The sequence below is a fragment of the Odocoileus virginianus genome, chromosome 21, assembly GCF_023699985.2.
Source record: "Odocoileus virginianus isolate 20LAN1187 ecotype Illinois chromosome 21, Ovbor_1.2, whole genome shotgun sequence".
NCBI lineage: Eukaryota > Metazoa > Chordata > Mammalia > Artiodactyla > Cervidae > Odocoileus > Odocoileus virginianus.
This window is the reverse complement of record NC_069694.1, coordinates 7,040,017-7,055,241: the sequence shown is the minus strand read 5'-3', so window position 1 is coordinate 7,055,241 and position 15,225 is coordinate 7,040,017. Positions and strand designations below refer to the sequence as shown.

At 36.1% G+C, this 15,225-nt stretch overlaps 1 protein-coding gene across 3 annotated transcripts in view; it reads left to right on the top strand.

Moving 5' to 3' along the window:
• The window catches only part of N4BP2 (NEDD4 binding protein 2), a 51,531-nt gene that overhangs the window by 937 nt on the left and 35,369 nt on the right, over positions 1-15,225 (top strand). For 2 of the 3 annotated variants that reach the window (XM_070451992.1, XM_070451993.1), the window contains exons 2-5: positions 3,318-4,458; positions 8,318-8,442; positions 10,660-10,748; positions 14,189-14,265. In XM_070451992.1, coding sequence (XP_070308093.1) covers positions 3,318-4,458; positions 8,318-8,442; positions 10,660-10,748; positions 14,189-14,265 — 1,432 coding nt within the window. Of the gene's footprint in view, positions 1-1,827; positions 1,921-3,317; positions 4,459-8,317; positions 8,443-10,659; positions 10,749-14,188; positions 14,266-15,225 lie in introns of all 3 variants that reach the window. The other variant, XM_020878971.2, reaches the window with a different exon arrangement.

Here is a 15,225-nt window from a genome sequence, read left to right as displayed (position 1 = left end):
GAAATGAGAGCTGATTAAGAGTTGAGGCTAATAGATCAGTGTGATTTTAAATTTTCTTTGGAGTCAAAAAAACTAGGTTGATTTTCCAGCTCTACCTCTTAACCTCTCTGGGTTTCAGTTTTCCTATCTGTTAAAGAGAAAAGTAATAGTATATACCTCCCAGGACTTTTTCAGTAAGGACTGAGTTTTTGTTTTGTTTTGATAAAGTCTGCAGTGTAGTAAATTATTAATGACTTGTAATAGATTGTTTAGATATATGTTTGCAGACAGGGGAAAATATCAAATTTAAATGGATGAGTAAGTTAAATATTGATGTTTAGTATTGCTCTTGGCCATGATTAGTGTAAGTAAAGTTATTCTAGGTTTGGGGAATTGTGGTAATGGGGTAAACTTCAGTTTTTTGGGTTTTTTTACATTCCACAGTCTGTGATGTGAGCCTGTCTTACCTGTCCTATTACATATGCAGAAAACCAGTTTTCAGCAGTCTATATGATGCTCAGAAATAATAGTGTTTACAGTGTTACTTGTGGCTTCAGCATATATTTCTTAATTTTGGTGTGTTTAAAATTTACTTTTGCACATACACTAATAGCAGTGAAGAAGTACAAGGAAGATATCAGTATGTTACCTTTACATCCTAACAAAAAGCATTTTTCTTTTCCAGGATCTTCTCTATACCTTGTTGATAAATACTGATGTTTTGAGTAGTTTGAATAATAACATTTATGACGTTGTATATTTTACTTTTAAAACTTAACCTAATATAAGCATTTTTTTCAGTTTGGCTGCAGTCTTTATATTTTTTAATAGCTTTCTAATATTCTATTGGGTTATTATGCTCTAATTTATTTAATTATAGCTGTGTCTTACATGAATAACTAATATTGCAAAGAACATCTTGGTATGAATAACCTTTTCCGTCTTTTGGCTTTCTCCCAATTCCGAAGTTTTACTTGCTTCTATCACAGGGTAAGGACAGTTTTTGGCTCTTGGAAACGTATTGCTGAACTGCCTACTAAAGAGGTGTGGCAGTGGTTATCAGGGGTGAAGGCAGGAGGATGGATAAATTCGGAGACCTAGTTGACACATACACACTGCTCCGTGTGAAATAGTAACTGATCAAGACGGGCTGTGCCGAGCAGGGGACTCTTCTCAGTACCTGGGAGGACCTGTGCTCGAGAAGGATTAAATAGAGTGGATGTGTGTACATGTGTGACTGCTGCGCTTTGTCCTGCAGCAAAAACTGTAACCAACGTTGTAGGTCAACTACACTCCAATAAAACTTAATTAAAAAGTAAATTTACCTTATACAATAAAGAAATGTGCCAATTTGTAATGACACTAGCACTGTATAAGGGTTTCACTACAGCCTTATCAGCATTGAGTGGTATTCTTTTAAGATTTTAAGAATAAGGTTTTACCTTTTCTTTCATGGTTTTTTTTTTTTTTAAGATGAAGAGAAATTTTAACATTTTTATGTATGATTGTTTATTCGTTCTTGTATTGTGTGAATTGTTCATATGTTTTTCATTGTTTTATACCATTGTTTTAGTTTTTCTCAACACTGTAGAAACTTCGGTGTTTTATGTATATAGTTTGATCTTTTACTTCTTTTTACATATACTGTTTTTCATTATATACACATTAATTTTTTTGGTTGATCTTTTGTGATTTTTCTATCATGTAGTTTTTTCTTAGAAATTCTTCTTATATTTGCTTCCCCCTCCCCTTTTTTTTTCCTTTTTTCCGTGTTTATTGCTATAGTCTTCTAACTGGTCTCTCTGCCAGGCTTGCCCCCTCCAATCCCTCTTTGTTTTTCTTCTTAAGGGAACACTAATTGGGTGCTTACTAAGTGCCAGCCCTTGTGCACAGCCCTTTTTCATGGATTATCTCATTTAATCCTCACAACAGCCCTATGAGGTAGGTACTTTCGTTATCCACACATTGCAAATGAGGAAATCAAAGCCTAGGAAAGTTAACTAACTTGTTCAAAGTGTTCATGCCAGCAAGTAGGGATTTAAATGTCATTCTGATTCCCCACCAGAGCTTTTACCTACTGTGCTGTGCTGTTTCCACTTTTATCTTCCTTAAGATAATACACAAAAATAATATGAAAAAGCCTCAGATTTCAGATGCTTAACAATTGTAATTTCTCTGTATTTATGTTCTAACGGAAAGAGCTCAGCATTGGAGTCGACACACCAGTCCTGACTCTGACACTTATTATCTGTGTGACTTGGGCTAAGTTAGTGTACTTTCTAAACTTCATTGTCTTTGTCTCTGTGCTGGGAATACTGTAGCTTGTAGTATCATTTGAACATTCAGTGAGACGACAAAACATCTAGCCCAAATGCTGTGACAGGTAGTTTCCCTTCAAGTCCCCTTAGAAAATAAAATTAGTATTTCTTACCATGAAATAGAGGACCCTTCCCAATTTTACTTGATTTCCCTTTCCATTTTTATCTCCTTCTCTTATCTGCCGTATTACTGTGTACTCGAATTCCAAGAAACTCAATAGCTTAAACATGCTGTGTGTTTTCAGGACTGGGTTTGCCTTTCCCTTCTGTATTGACGAGTTTATTTTTGATCTTCAACTCCCAGTTTACATATCACCTCATGTGAAATCTTTCCTTACTTTCCTATAAGGCTGCTTAAACATTTGTATATTATTAAGAGTGTTTAGTATTTAATCTATATTATAGTATAATTGTTTCCTAACATCTTCAGCTGTTTCCATTAGACTGCGAAAATCATTTGAGTGTAGTAAAAACTATATCCATTCATCTTTGTACAAAGTATGTCTGATATGTAGTACATGCTCATGCATATTTTTTGTGTTAAGTGAAATTCATAGTATGGACCATATAAACAGATTAGATTTATTAGAATACTTATTAATAAATAAAATACTTCATACTTAAAGTAGCATGTAGTAGGTAAGTACTTGTTGATTAAATCAACTGGTTTTAGGATCTTGATAAACAACCCTAAAGTATACAGTTCCAGATATTTTTCTTTTACTCAATAAATTCATCAGAGAATATCTACTTGATGGCAGTTTATTGGCCTAGTTTATTACTGTTTGTCTGAAGGTAACAACATTGCATGTTTCCATTATTCAAACCTTTCACTATACAGACTTAAATATTAGTAAAGTGTGAAGTTAAAATGACTTGAATATTTATAAATTTCTTGACATTTCATTCAATGTAAAGTCAGTATAATTTTATATGAATTTTAATTAAATTATATTTTACTATTTTCAATCCATATAGATATATTTTATTGTTGTTATTGTTGTTCTTATTGTTGTACAGTTGAAAATGCCATGGATTGTCTATTAGAATTATCAGCCACTGATGCTGAGATAGAAGAATTGTCTTCAAAAACCTCCGTTGCTTCTGAGAAACAAGTAAATGCAGTGGAATGTGAAATAATGGAAAAGTGTCCTCCAGAAGAAGAGAGTGAAGATTCAAAAATGGATTCATTTTTGGACATGCAGCTAACTGAAGACTTAGATTCCTTAATACAAAATGCTTTTGAGAAATTGAACTCTTCTCCTGATAACCAAGCATACTCATTTTTGCCTTTGCAAGATGTTAATAATTTTAGTGACCTGAGTTCATTTATAAGTTCAGATTCAAGTAATATGACTCCCATTCTTTCTACCCAGAATGTGGATTTGAACAGTGAAAATTCAGAGCATTCTGTCTCTGCATTAAGTTCAAATACCTTAACTTCACATTCAGTTTCAAATGGGTCCAAAAGTTTTACAAAAGATAACACATTGGCATTGGAAGATTCTCATCTCAGTAGTTCTTTAAATGCAGATAATGACACTGTGATGGATGGCAGGAACCAAATTCAGGAAGAGCTTTCGGAATCTGAGTGTGTTAAGACTCAGTTCTCTCAAGCCCCTGTAGATTTGGATGCCAATGAGCTTCAGGCTCCTCTAAACCTTGCTGTCCAAAATCCAGGGCTTGGTTTAATAGGTACAGGTGGAGATCAGAAATCCACGCCTGTCCCTGATGTTTTTGTACCTCCTGAAGAATTCAGTTTCCCGCCACACAAACATGCTGAGCTGCCGCCGCAGGGGAAGGACGTGAATTACTGCCCGGTACTCACCCCCCTCCCTTTGCTGCTGCCTCCCCCCGCCCCTCCCCCAGTGTGGAACCCAGTGATTCCTGCTTTCGACCTCTTTCACGCAAACCATGGCTTTGTAGCTCCTGTTGTAACCACAGCTGCACACTGGAGGCCTGTCAGCTACACGTTTCCACCCCCAGTTATTTCTCATACTTCCCCAACAAAGGTATGGAGAAGTAAAGAGGGAACAAGTGCTTATCAGGTACAAGAAACTCCAGTTTCTCAGGTTGTAAGAAAGAAGACATCATCTTATGTTGGACTAGTTCTCGTTCTTCTCAGAGGCCTTCCAGGATCAGGAAAATCTTTTTTGGCAAGGTATGAGGTTTAATTGAGTTTAAAAAATGAGTGTAATGTGTGAACTTGAATATTTTCTAACAGCTTGAATATATGAAATGTTTTTACTTCATAGAGATGTTTACTAATTTTTTCTAACTTTGTAGCTAATAGCACTGTTTTCTCCAGAAGTTTTTATTGAATTCTTTTGTCTCAGAATATAATTTTGAGAGACAGAATAGAAGAAAAAAATTAAAGATGATTTCAAGATTGTGAACTTGTAAAATCAAAAGAAATAAGTTCATGTGGAAGAGAACTAATTTGAGTGGGAGAAAGATGAATTCAGCTTTGAGTATGTAGATAAAGGGCCATAATTGATTTTGAATTCAAGGAAGTCAAGAATTCTGCTGGTAGTTGGAAATTTGGAATTGTAGCATGTTGTTAAATAAGGTTTAGAAATGTATAATTTCATGGCTGATTCATGTCAATGTATGACAAAACCCACTGAAATGTTGTGAAGTAATTAGCCTCGAACTAATAAAAATAAATGAAAAAAAAAAAAAGAATGTATAATTTGAAGGAAGAGAACATAGGATGAACCATTGGTAATCAGAGAACTTCAAATTTTCAGTGATTTTTTTTTTTTTTTTCTTGCAAATGTGGTACCCTCAGTTTTATCCTGTGTATCCCATCCACGTGCTTTTTGTAGTTAAGATACATTGTGGATGTCTTCGTCCGAGAGACCAGAGTCAGTGTTAGAGGCAACTTCATTATACTTTCAGTGATACTTGCTAAAGGGCGTTGTTTTCAAAGTTTCTTCAATCCTTTTCTTTAAATTCCAGAATATTTGCATCTAATTTATTTTATTTGCCAGTTCTTCCCTTTTCCTTCTAAGTTTTATCTGTTTTCTCTCATGGTTTGCTGTTCTCAGCCGAGTCTTCTATTTGATCCTAGGTATATCTAGTCTTTGGGAATACTCATGTATGCCTTGATAAGCTCATTTTCAGTTGTTTTTAAAATGTCCTTTCTTAGTCTGGATTTATCTTCCAATAAATTTCCACATATTCTACTCATGTATTTATAAATATATTCTTCTGTAGACATAGGCTTTCTCTTTGATTTAATGACCACAGGATTGGAAATAATAATATAGATATTACAGTCACTTATGATACTTCATTTTGTGAAAGATTGAAACAAAGGGGGGTACCTTAAGAGATAGTAGAGCTGTGACACAGGTTTGAAGAAGTAGGTTTCAGAGGCCTTAGAGCCAGAAACAGCTACAGTAACAGATTAGGAAGAGAAAGAAATGCTTGTCACAAAGGTTGGAGCTTGCTAAAATTTGAATGAAAACAGAGAAATAACTGGCAAGTGCAGAGATAGGCAGCTGATTTTTCTCAGAGAGAGTGGACCACAGTGTTAAGCTGTTGTGCCCAAGGAAAATGAAAGATGAAAAAAGACTTTCAGATTTACTGGAAAGAAGGTCACAAATGGCTATCTTGAAAAACAATTTTGTTGCCCTGGAAAGGTGGAAGACCTTAAAACCTTAAAAAAGCATTTATACTAAAGCAGTTAAGGAGAGAAGTTGGGTAACAGTTGAAAAGGGATCTTTAAAGTGTGGTTAAAAATTCAAAAGATAGCTGAGATAGATGTGAAGTGTCAGAGGGGAAAGCTTAGAGATAAAAGAGAAGATAAATATAGGAGTCTTAGAAAGTGAGATCAAGTGAGCATTCACTACATTGCGAGCTTCATGAATGCAATTTACTGTTGGATACTCAGGGATTAAAACAGCACCTCTTTCTCTCTCTCTTTTTTTTTTTTCATTTATTTTTATTATTTGGAGGCTAATTACTTCACAACATTTCAGTGGTTTTTGTCATACATTGACATGAATCAGCCATGGAGTTACATGTATTCCCCCTCCCACCTCCCTCTCCACCCGATTCCTCTGGGTCTTCCCAGTGCACCAGGCCCGAGCACTTGTCTCATGCATTCCACCTGGGCTGGTGATCTGTTTCACTATAGATAATATACATGCTGTTCTTTCAAAACATCCCACCCTCGCCTTCTCCCACAGAGTCCAAAAGTCTGTAAAACAGCGCCTCTTTCTCTTAAGTGAGAGTGAAAGTCGCTCAGTCGTGTCCATCTCTGCGACCCTGTGGACTGAAGAGTCCATGGAATTCTCCAGGCCGGAATACTGGAGTGGGTAGCCTTTCTCTTCTCCAGGGGATCTTCCCAATCCAGGAATTAAACAGGGGTCTCCTGCATTGCAGGCAGATTCTTAACCAACTGAGCTATCAGGGAATCCCGTTTTTGCTTAGTAGATACTAATAAAAATCAAATTCAAAAGACATATTTTAATATGAGAAAAGAATCTAAGAGTGGATATATGTATATGTATAACTGATTCACTTTGTTGTACACCTGAAACTAATACAACATTGTAAGTAAATTATACTCCAATACAATAAAATTAATAAAATAAAAAAGATTTTTGTTGGCATATAATTGTTTTACAATTTTGTGTTAGTTTCTGTTGTACAGCAAAGTGGATCAGTTGTACATATACATATATGTCAAGAGGGTAGCACTGTTATGTCTCTGTGGATTCTCTTTGCTTATTTTTTACATGTATCTCAATTATATAGAAGATAAATTCCAGAGTCAAGAAAGAGAGATGGGGTACTTTCCTGGCAGTCCAGTAGTTAAGACTTCACGCTTTGGATTCTGTCTTTGGTTGGTGAGCTAAGATCCTGCAAGCTAATGTGGCCAAAAGAACGAGGGGAGTCAGAAAACCCCTATAAAACTATCTTTGCATTATTTACTTATTAAAATTTTTTAAAAGTTAAATTTATTTTTGGCTGCATTGGGTCTTCATTGCTGTGTGCTGGCTTTCTCTAGTTGCAGTGAGTGGGGCCTACTCTCCAATTGTGGTGCATGGGCTTCTTATTGCAACGACTTCTTATTGTAGAGCATGGGCTCCAGGGCCTTGGGACTTTGGTGGTTGTGGCACATGGGCTTAGTTGCCCTGTGGCACATGGAATCTTTCTGGACCAGACCAGGGATTGAACCCATGTCCCCGCTTTGACAGGTGGACTCTTAACCACTGGACCACCAGAGAAGTCCTTCAGTTCAGTTCAGTCGCTCAGTTGTGTCCGACTCTCTGCGACTCCGTGAACTGCAGCACGCCAGGCCTCCCTGTCCATCACCAGCTCCCGGAGTTTACTCAAACTCATGACCATCGAGTTGGTGATGCCATCCAGCCATCTCATCCTCTGCCACCCCCTTCTCCTCCTGCCCCCAACCTCCCAGCATCAGGGGCTTTTCCATTGAGTCACCTCTTCACATGAGGTGGCCAAAGTATAGGAGTTTCAGCTTCAGCATCAGTCCTTAACTTTGTATAATTGAGCAGATTAAATTAATAGTCTAAGACGTTCTTCTACTTTTGAAGTAGAATTGAATATCAAGGTACTCACCTACCTGGAAGTAACCTTCAGCTTAGAACGGGTAAGGTAGATCTGTGTGTATCAAGTGACCAGATGAGGGAGATGCATGTGATTGATGAGAATTTTGAATCATTGTTAGTTACTGGTTCTCTTGATATTTAAAATTGTGTTAATCTTCATACCTTTATAGTAAGGACAAAGGACTTCATAATATTTTTTAAAAGTTTCCAAAATAATAATTTACATAAAGCGAAGTAGACTTGCCTCAGATCGGTTTTCTTGGGAGTCAGGCTTCTGCTTCGAGAATTTCAGTGTGATTTGTTTGAGAAATAAAGTATCTTTATTCTTTTAAATAATGATACTTGAACTTTTAATTTGGATTATGACCTTGCAAAAATCAGGAGAGAGAATTTAGAAGAAAAATTAATGAAAATAATTATATTTATCATTCACAGGACTTTGCAAGAAGATAATCCAAGTGGAGTCATTCTTAGTACTGATGATTATTTTTACATAAATGGACAATACCAGTTTGATGTAAGATACTTAGGAGAAGCACATGAATGGAACCAGAATCGTGGTAAGGATAGACATCAGGTGATGGGTAATATTAAAGCAATATAAAGGAAAAAATCCACCGAGTGTTTTTGAGTGACATACAACTTTTAAGTTGTAATTAACTTTCATTCTAAATTATAACTAATAATATAGATAAAATTATAACTATAGCAATTATTATTACATAATAAGTGGAAGAGGTAGTCTCATAGATCTGTGATGAGGATTAAATGAGTTAATTTTTGTAAAATAGCTTAGAACATTGCCTGAAATGTTTAAGTTTTATTTAGTCAATGGAGATCTTGTCAGAAGTAAGTCAGATTTTTCTACATTGGTCTGGAAATAGCTCGAGATGGTTACAGTTGTCTGGCATGCTCTGGTTCCAGTTTCCTAAAATAGAATTTGCATTGTTAACCACTAGTCTTCCCTAGATTGGCTTAATTTTTGTAGAGGATTGTGTGAGAGTGGAAAATGACTTTCCTCAAACTGAACCTGCGGGAAGGTTATCGGTGAAACCTTAATTTCCCTATTAGTGCAACTGTTCACTGAAGATGGTTTTATCATGAAATGTTTAGTTATGAATAGTTTGAATTTTATATGGGAAATTCTTGTTAAGACATATAGACAATATTTTACTTAGCCTTTCTTTCGTGATAAATGCACTATGAAGGCTATTCTTGAGTTTGTCATCTTTAGACATGGTTAAATTTTTCTATATTCTTTCTTGAACTAAATATTAAAGTGAAAATCAGGAATATGAAACTACCAACACAAAAATAAAACAGTCTGATGTGATCAAGTGCAGTCTTGGATTTGCCAGTTACCAGCTGTGTGACCTTAAGCAAGTTATTTGTACTCTCCAGGATCCTGTGTCCTCATCTGTAAAAGAGTTTAATAGTACTAATCCCCCAGAATTCTTATAAAGGTTAAATGAGAATGAAGAGTGCTTATCAGTAGTTCAACTTGCCTTTCTGTAACAAAAACTGCAGCAATAATATTGAAATTAATTGGCAGAACTTTTTAAAAAGTTTGTTGAGATAAGAGTCAGATAGTTTTAAACATGTTCCTTGTTGTACAATCATCACCACAATCAAATTTAGAACATTTTTATCACTTCAGAAAAACCCTGTACCCAATAGCAGTCCCTCCTCATTTCTCCTTAACTCTCTCCCAACCCCAGGCAACCACTACTTTACTTTCCAGAGGTTTATCTATTCTGGACATTTTATCCAAGTAGAATCATATAATATGTGGTCTTTTGTGAATGGCTTTTTTTCACTTAGTGTAATGTTTTCAAGGTTCATCTGTGTTGTAGAAAGTATCAGTAGTTTATTCTTTTTTATGGTTGAATAACATTCCATTATGTGGATTTGCCACATTTCATTTATCCATTCATTAGTTGATGGACATTTGTATTGTTTTTATTTTTTGGCTATTATGAATAATGTTGCTATGAACATACCTGTCTGTGTTTTACCTTTCTAGGAACTGCCAAGCTATTTTCCAAAGCAAGAGCACCATTTTACATTCTCAGTAGCAGTTTATGAGTTCCAACTTCTCTTCATCTTTATTGACACTTGTCTTTTTTTTTAATTAAAAAAAATTTTAAAAATCTTATCTTTTGAACTATGGCTCTCCTGATGTGGTGGGTGTTAAGTGGTATCTCATTGTGGTTTTGATTTGCATTTCGCTGATGGCTAATGATGTTGACCATTTTTTTGTCTGTTTATTGGCTGTTTGTTTATCTCCTTTGGAGAGCTTTCTATTTACATCTTTTGCCATTTTTAAATTGAATTATTGTCTTTTTATTGGTTTTAATGAAAACTTTCCCCCATTTATGCTGTCTGTACATTTATTATACACATCAAACTTAGACCAGTTTTTAATTTATGATTATAATTTTAGTATTTAGGATTTATTATTCAGCATTTTCCTGTACTTTAGTTTTTCATATACTCAAAATAGTATTTAGAAGTAGTGATGGTTTAGTTGCTAAGTCGTATCTGACTCTTGTGACCCCGTGGACTGTAGCCCGTCAGGCTCCTCTGTCCATGGGATTTTCCAGGCAAGAATACTGGAGTGGGTTGCCATTTCCTTCTTCAGCGTATTTAGAAGTAGAATTGTGAGTAAAATTAGCACATATCTATGATTTTCAAATTATGAAATTTCAAATCTAATCAATAAGATTAGGTTTTAAAATATTGTTAATAAAAGTGGTTTCTCATTTTCTGTTTTTCAGCAAAAGAAGCATTTGAGAAGAAGGTGTCTCCTGTAATAATAGATAATACAAACCTACAGGCATGGGAAATGAAGCCATATGTTGCTTTGGTTTGTACCATAAATTGTCATAAGTCTTTAATAGTGGGTTTGGAATTTTGGGGGGATACTAATACTTAGGTGAATTCAAGAAAACAGTCCTGGGTTTTTAGTAAGTTCATTCACTTACTAAAAAGCTGACTTGGGCACTCTTCTTTCATGGCATCCTGGCTTATTTCTGTTATAGCACTAAGTACATTGTTTTTATCAGTAGGTTATGAGTTGAATAATTTTTGTCTAGAAAACACCAGATAGTCAATATTTTAGGTTTTGCAGGCCACAGTCTGTTGCATATTCTTTTTAAGCAATCCTTTAAACATAAATACATATATCTATTCCTTAGTTCCTAACCTGTTCAAATACTGGCTGATGGGCTGACTTTGGCTTTAAGCATCTGTTTTTCTTGAGGGTAGGGCTATTGCTTTCTTCGTCACTGAGTCTACAAAGTGTAGCACTGACAGATACTGAATATGTATTTGTTGAGTAAACTGATGAGTGGAGCTTTTGTGAGTGTGTGTGTTTGTTTTATTCTCCCAAGATGAGCCCCTGTCTGGCACATTGCAGCTCAGCCTGTTTCTTTAGTCAATGAGTGTTATCCTTGCTGTTCTGTGTTTTAACACATCCAGCTTATCCCCCTTTGCTGTGCCTGGTGTGTTGTACTGTTTTGAGGTGGTGATTCTTTACTTTGCTAAAGAAAATTATGTTTCCTTTGAAAGCCAGTGAGATTTTACTTCTGTGCAGCGTGGTAGAGGAAACAGACTTCTTTGGGAGCTGAAATTCAGTTCACTTTCTGGCCTTAGGAGTTCCTAATTTCTAGACTACGGGACGTGCCTCACCCTTAACCTTACTTGACTCCTCTGTAGGTTTTTCTTAGCTTCCTTCTGTCATCTTAGAAAATTTTTTAACACTTTATTTTCAGGTGTAGAAAATAAAGAAGTCCCCAAATTATGTGTTTCTGATTTTCATTTAGGCTTCAGCCTTCTATAATGTTATCTTTTCCCTTATTTATTATATAATAATTAAAAATGTGAATCTTTTTTCCAATACTGATTCCGTGACTCTTTCCAACTCTAGTTAGAAATATACAGGACTCCTGCTTATCTTAGATGCAGAATGCTTTTGTCTTCATAAAGAAGTAGATGCAGGAATTACTGTAGAGAAGAGGATCACCTTTTGCTTCTTTTGTCATTAAGATAATGAAAGGTGTAGAAGAATGGGATAGATTGGAGATAATAGTCTATTACCATCTTGACTGTCATTCAGAAAAGTAGCTAAAATAGTAAGTTAGGGATAAAGAGGGAGCAGTCAAGTATGCTTAGTTTCTACTGGTTAAACATAAATATATGTGTGTGTGTACACACACACACACACACACATAATAATGCATGGCAAAGTAGTATCTTCCCTCTGTGGCTGTCATATAGGTTGACCTAAGTCAGAATCCTCTTAAGTAATATAACTTATTGTTGAGATTTGTCCATTAATATGGGTGTTGAAAAAGTCTTTCAATGCTTAGTCTCTTTTTCTCTGTGTGTATGTGTGCATTTAAAATTAATTTGATTCTAAGAGCTAAATGTACCCCTTTAGGCGATTAGAGACCTGGACTATTGCCGGCCGTTGAATAAGGTACAGAAGTTTGGTGCTGAGGTGAGGAGATGGAAGTGAGCAGGCTCACTTAGGGTATCATGTCACTGCCTGCCTTGGTGTCTGGGTTGATCTTCCGACTTTTCTGTCAGGATGACAGAAAATAGCAGTGACCACTGTTGGCATCTTGTCATAAAACTGAAGGGATCAGTAGTGGGAGGTGAGGTCAGAGATGTAATGGTGGACAGGGAGATGGCAGGGCAGACTTAGGTAAGGGCTTATACATAGGTCTCTGTGAGGACTTAGGATTTTACCTTGCGTGACATGGAAGATACATTTGTCTGCTCAGGTTGCCATAAAAATCACTATAAACTGGGTAGCTTAAACAAGAGGAATTTAATTCTCTCACAGTTTTGGAGAGTGGATGTCCCAGATCAAGGCCCAGGAGGGTCCAGTTCTGCTGAGAGTTCTCCTCTTGCGTCCCAGATGGCCGTCTTGCAGGGTTCTCACGTGGTAGAGAGAGCAGGTTCTCTGGTGCCTCTTCTTACAGGGACACTAATCTTAGCAGATCAGTGCCCTCAACTTTTGACTTCATTTAACCCTAATTACTTCCATAAAGGTCCTATCTCCAAACGCAGCCACATGGTGGAGTGGGAGTTTCCACATATAAGACTTGAGGGGATAAATTCGTTAGTTCCTAAGACGGTTTTGAGCAGAATAGTGACATGATCTGACTGTTACAAGGGTCACTATAGGGCAGTGTTGAGAACAGACGGGAGTGGGGGAGAGTGGAAGCAGGAAGGAGACGTGTTAGAGGGCTGTCGTGGTAGTTAAAGTAAGAGACGTGGATCAGACCAGCACGGTAGCATGAAGGTCATGGTGAGTAGAGATTAAATTCTGGATATATTGTTAAAGTAGAGCCAATTGAATTTCTTATTGGATTGATACAGTTGTGAAAGAAAGAGAGGCATTAAGTATGGCATCAAGTTGGGTTTTGGCCTGTATAACTGAAGATTGACATCAGTTGAGATGGAAAAGTTCAGGTAGAATAGTTTCTCTCCTTTGTTTTTTTTGGCATTGCTGTGCCAAAATACTAGAGTTTTGAAAAATAGTTTCCCAGTAGCTGTCATTGGGAATTCCATGATTCCCTGGCAGACCAGTAGTTAGGACTTTTTGCTTTCACTGCCGAGCGTGTGTGTTCAGTCCCTGGTTGGGAAACTAAGATCCCTCAAGCTGTGCAATGTGGGCAAAATAAAAAAAAGAATGCGTTGTCATTTAAAATAGTTTTAATACTGTGAAAGTCATGTATGTATTCTGATAGGTAGTCAAACCATAAAAAAGAAAGCCTAAAGTCCTATTCCCTTGAGGTAGATGCTTTTCGTAGTGTTTTTGAGACTCCTTCCAGAAGTTTTCTATACCTATGCAAATGTGTGATTAATCTTTTTTTATTCTGGTGAAAATTCTGTATCTTACTTTCTTAACAATTTATATTAAGAACATTTTCTTATTAACACAGAGGATTTTAAAAGCCACTGTATGTATTTTCATTGTATGACTATATCTTCCTTTATTTAGCCAGTTCCATATTAATAGACACTGAGTTGTGAATATTCTTTTGCTGTTACAAATAATGATGAACTAGATATTCTGCTGTATATATAATTTTGCACTCTGACATAAGTTTTTATCAGTAGCATAAATTTCTAGAAGTTCGTTGTTGGATCAGAGACCTGATCTTGCCAGGTAACACACTCATCAAGATAGATAATCTTTTATATTCTTTCAGTTTTAACATGCTGTGAATTTGGGGAAGATTTAATTCCATGGAAGTAATTATTTAACAATGCATTTGTCTTTTTTGTATGTAGTCTCAAAAACATAAATATAAAGTCCTTTTCCGGGAACCGGATACATGGTGGAAATTCAAACCGAAGGAACTTGCAAGGTAAAACCTGGAACTTATATAAAATGTTTTAGTTTTGTGAGAGTGATAGAAAGTCCACCTAGATTATTTTCCTCTTGTAAATAATGAATAAAACAAAATGGATTAGATTGTGGTTTTGCCACTTAAAAATCGACAAATTTTGTTTTGCCTGTAGGTTCTCTTTTTCAGTTTATGAAGAATTTGTTTCTTTTTGTTCTGAAATTGCGTTAATAAACAGAAAAATTCCAGTTGTCTTATTTAGCTAGTACTTTGTTACTTATTAAAAACATAATGTCAGTATCTGAAGCTAGAAGAGACTGCTGCTGCTTAGGGTTTGGCAAACCTGAGCTATGTGCCACTGGAAGGAGCAACTTGTTGTAGCTGCCCGGTGACTTACAGTGCTGGAGGGACGTGAGAGCGTGTAAACAGAAAAGGTAGCAAATGCTCGCTGTCCGGGTTTTTCACTACTCACTCTGCTTTTCCCCATAAGATTATACGCTTTTCTTTAATTGTTTAATTTGGATGAAAATGTTACGCAGGACATGGACAGTATAATTTGTTTTTTGCTTTGTATTCCCATAGAGGTAGCCCTAAATTAATTTTGGTCAGGGTATTTTCTTCCTGGTAATTTGAACTGATTTCAGTACTAACTGAAGGACAGCTTATCTTCAGGATGTTTACAACATTGTGCAACCATCACGACTATCTAATTAACGAATGTTTTCCTCGCCTCAAAGAGAAACCCTGTATCTGCTACTGCTAGTCACTCCCAGCTCCACTCTACCCCTTGGCAATCACTAATCTGCTTTTCTGTCTCTGTTAATTTGCCTGTTCTGAACATTTCATGTAAGTGGAATCATATGTGAACTTTTGTGTCTGGCAGCTTCATTTAACAATGTTTTCAAGGTTCACCCATGTTGTAGCATGTATCAGTACTTTATTCCTTTTTATTATCCTCTTGTTACATTACTAGATTTGGTT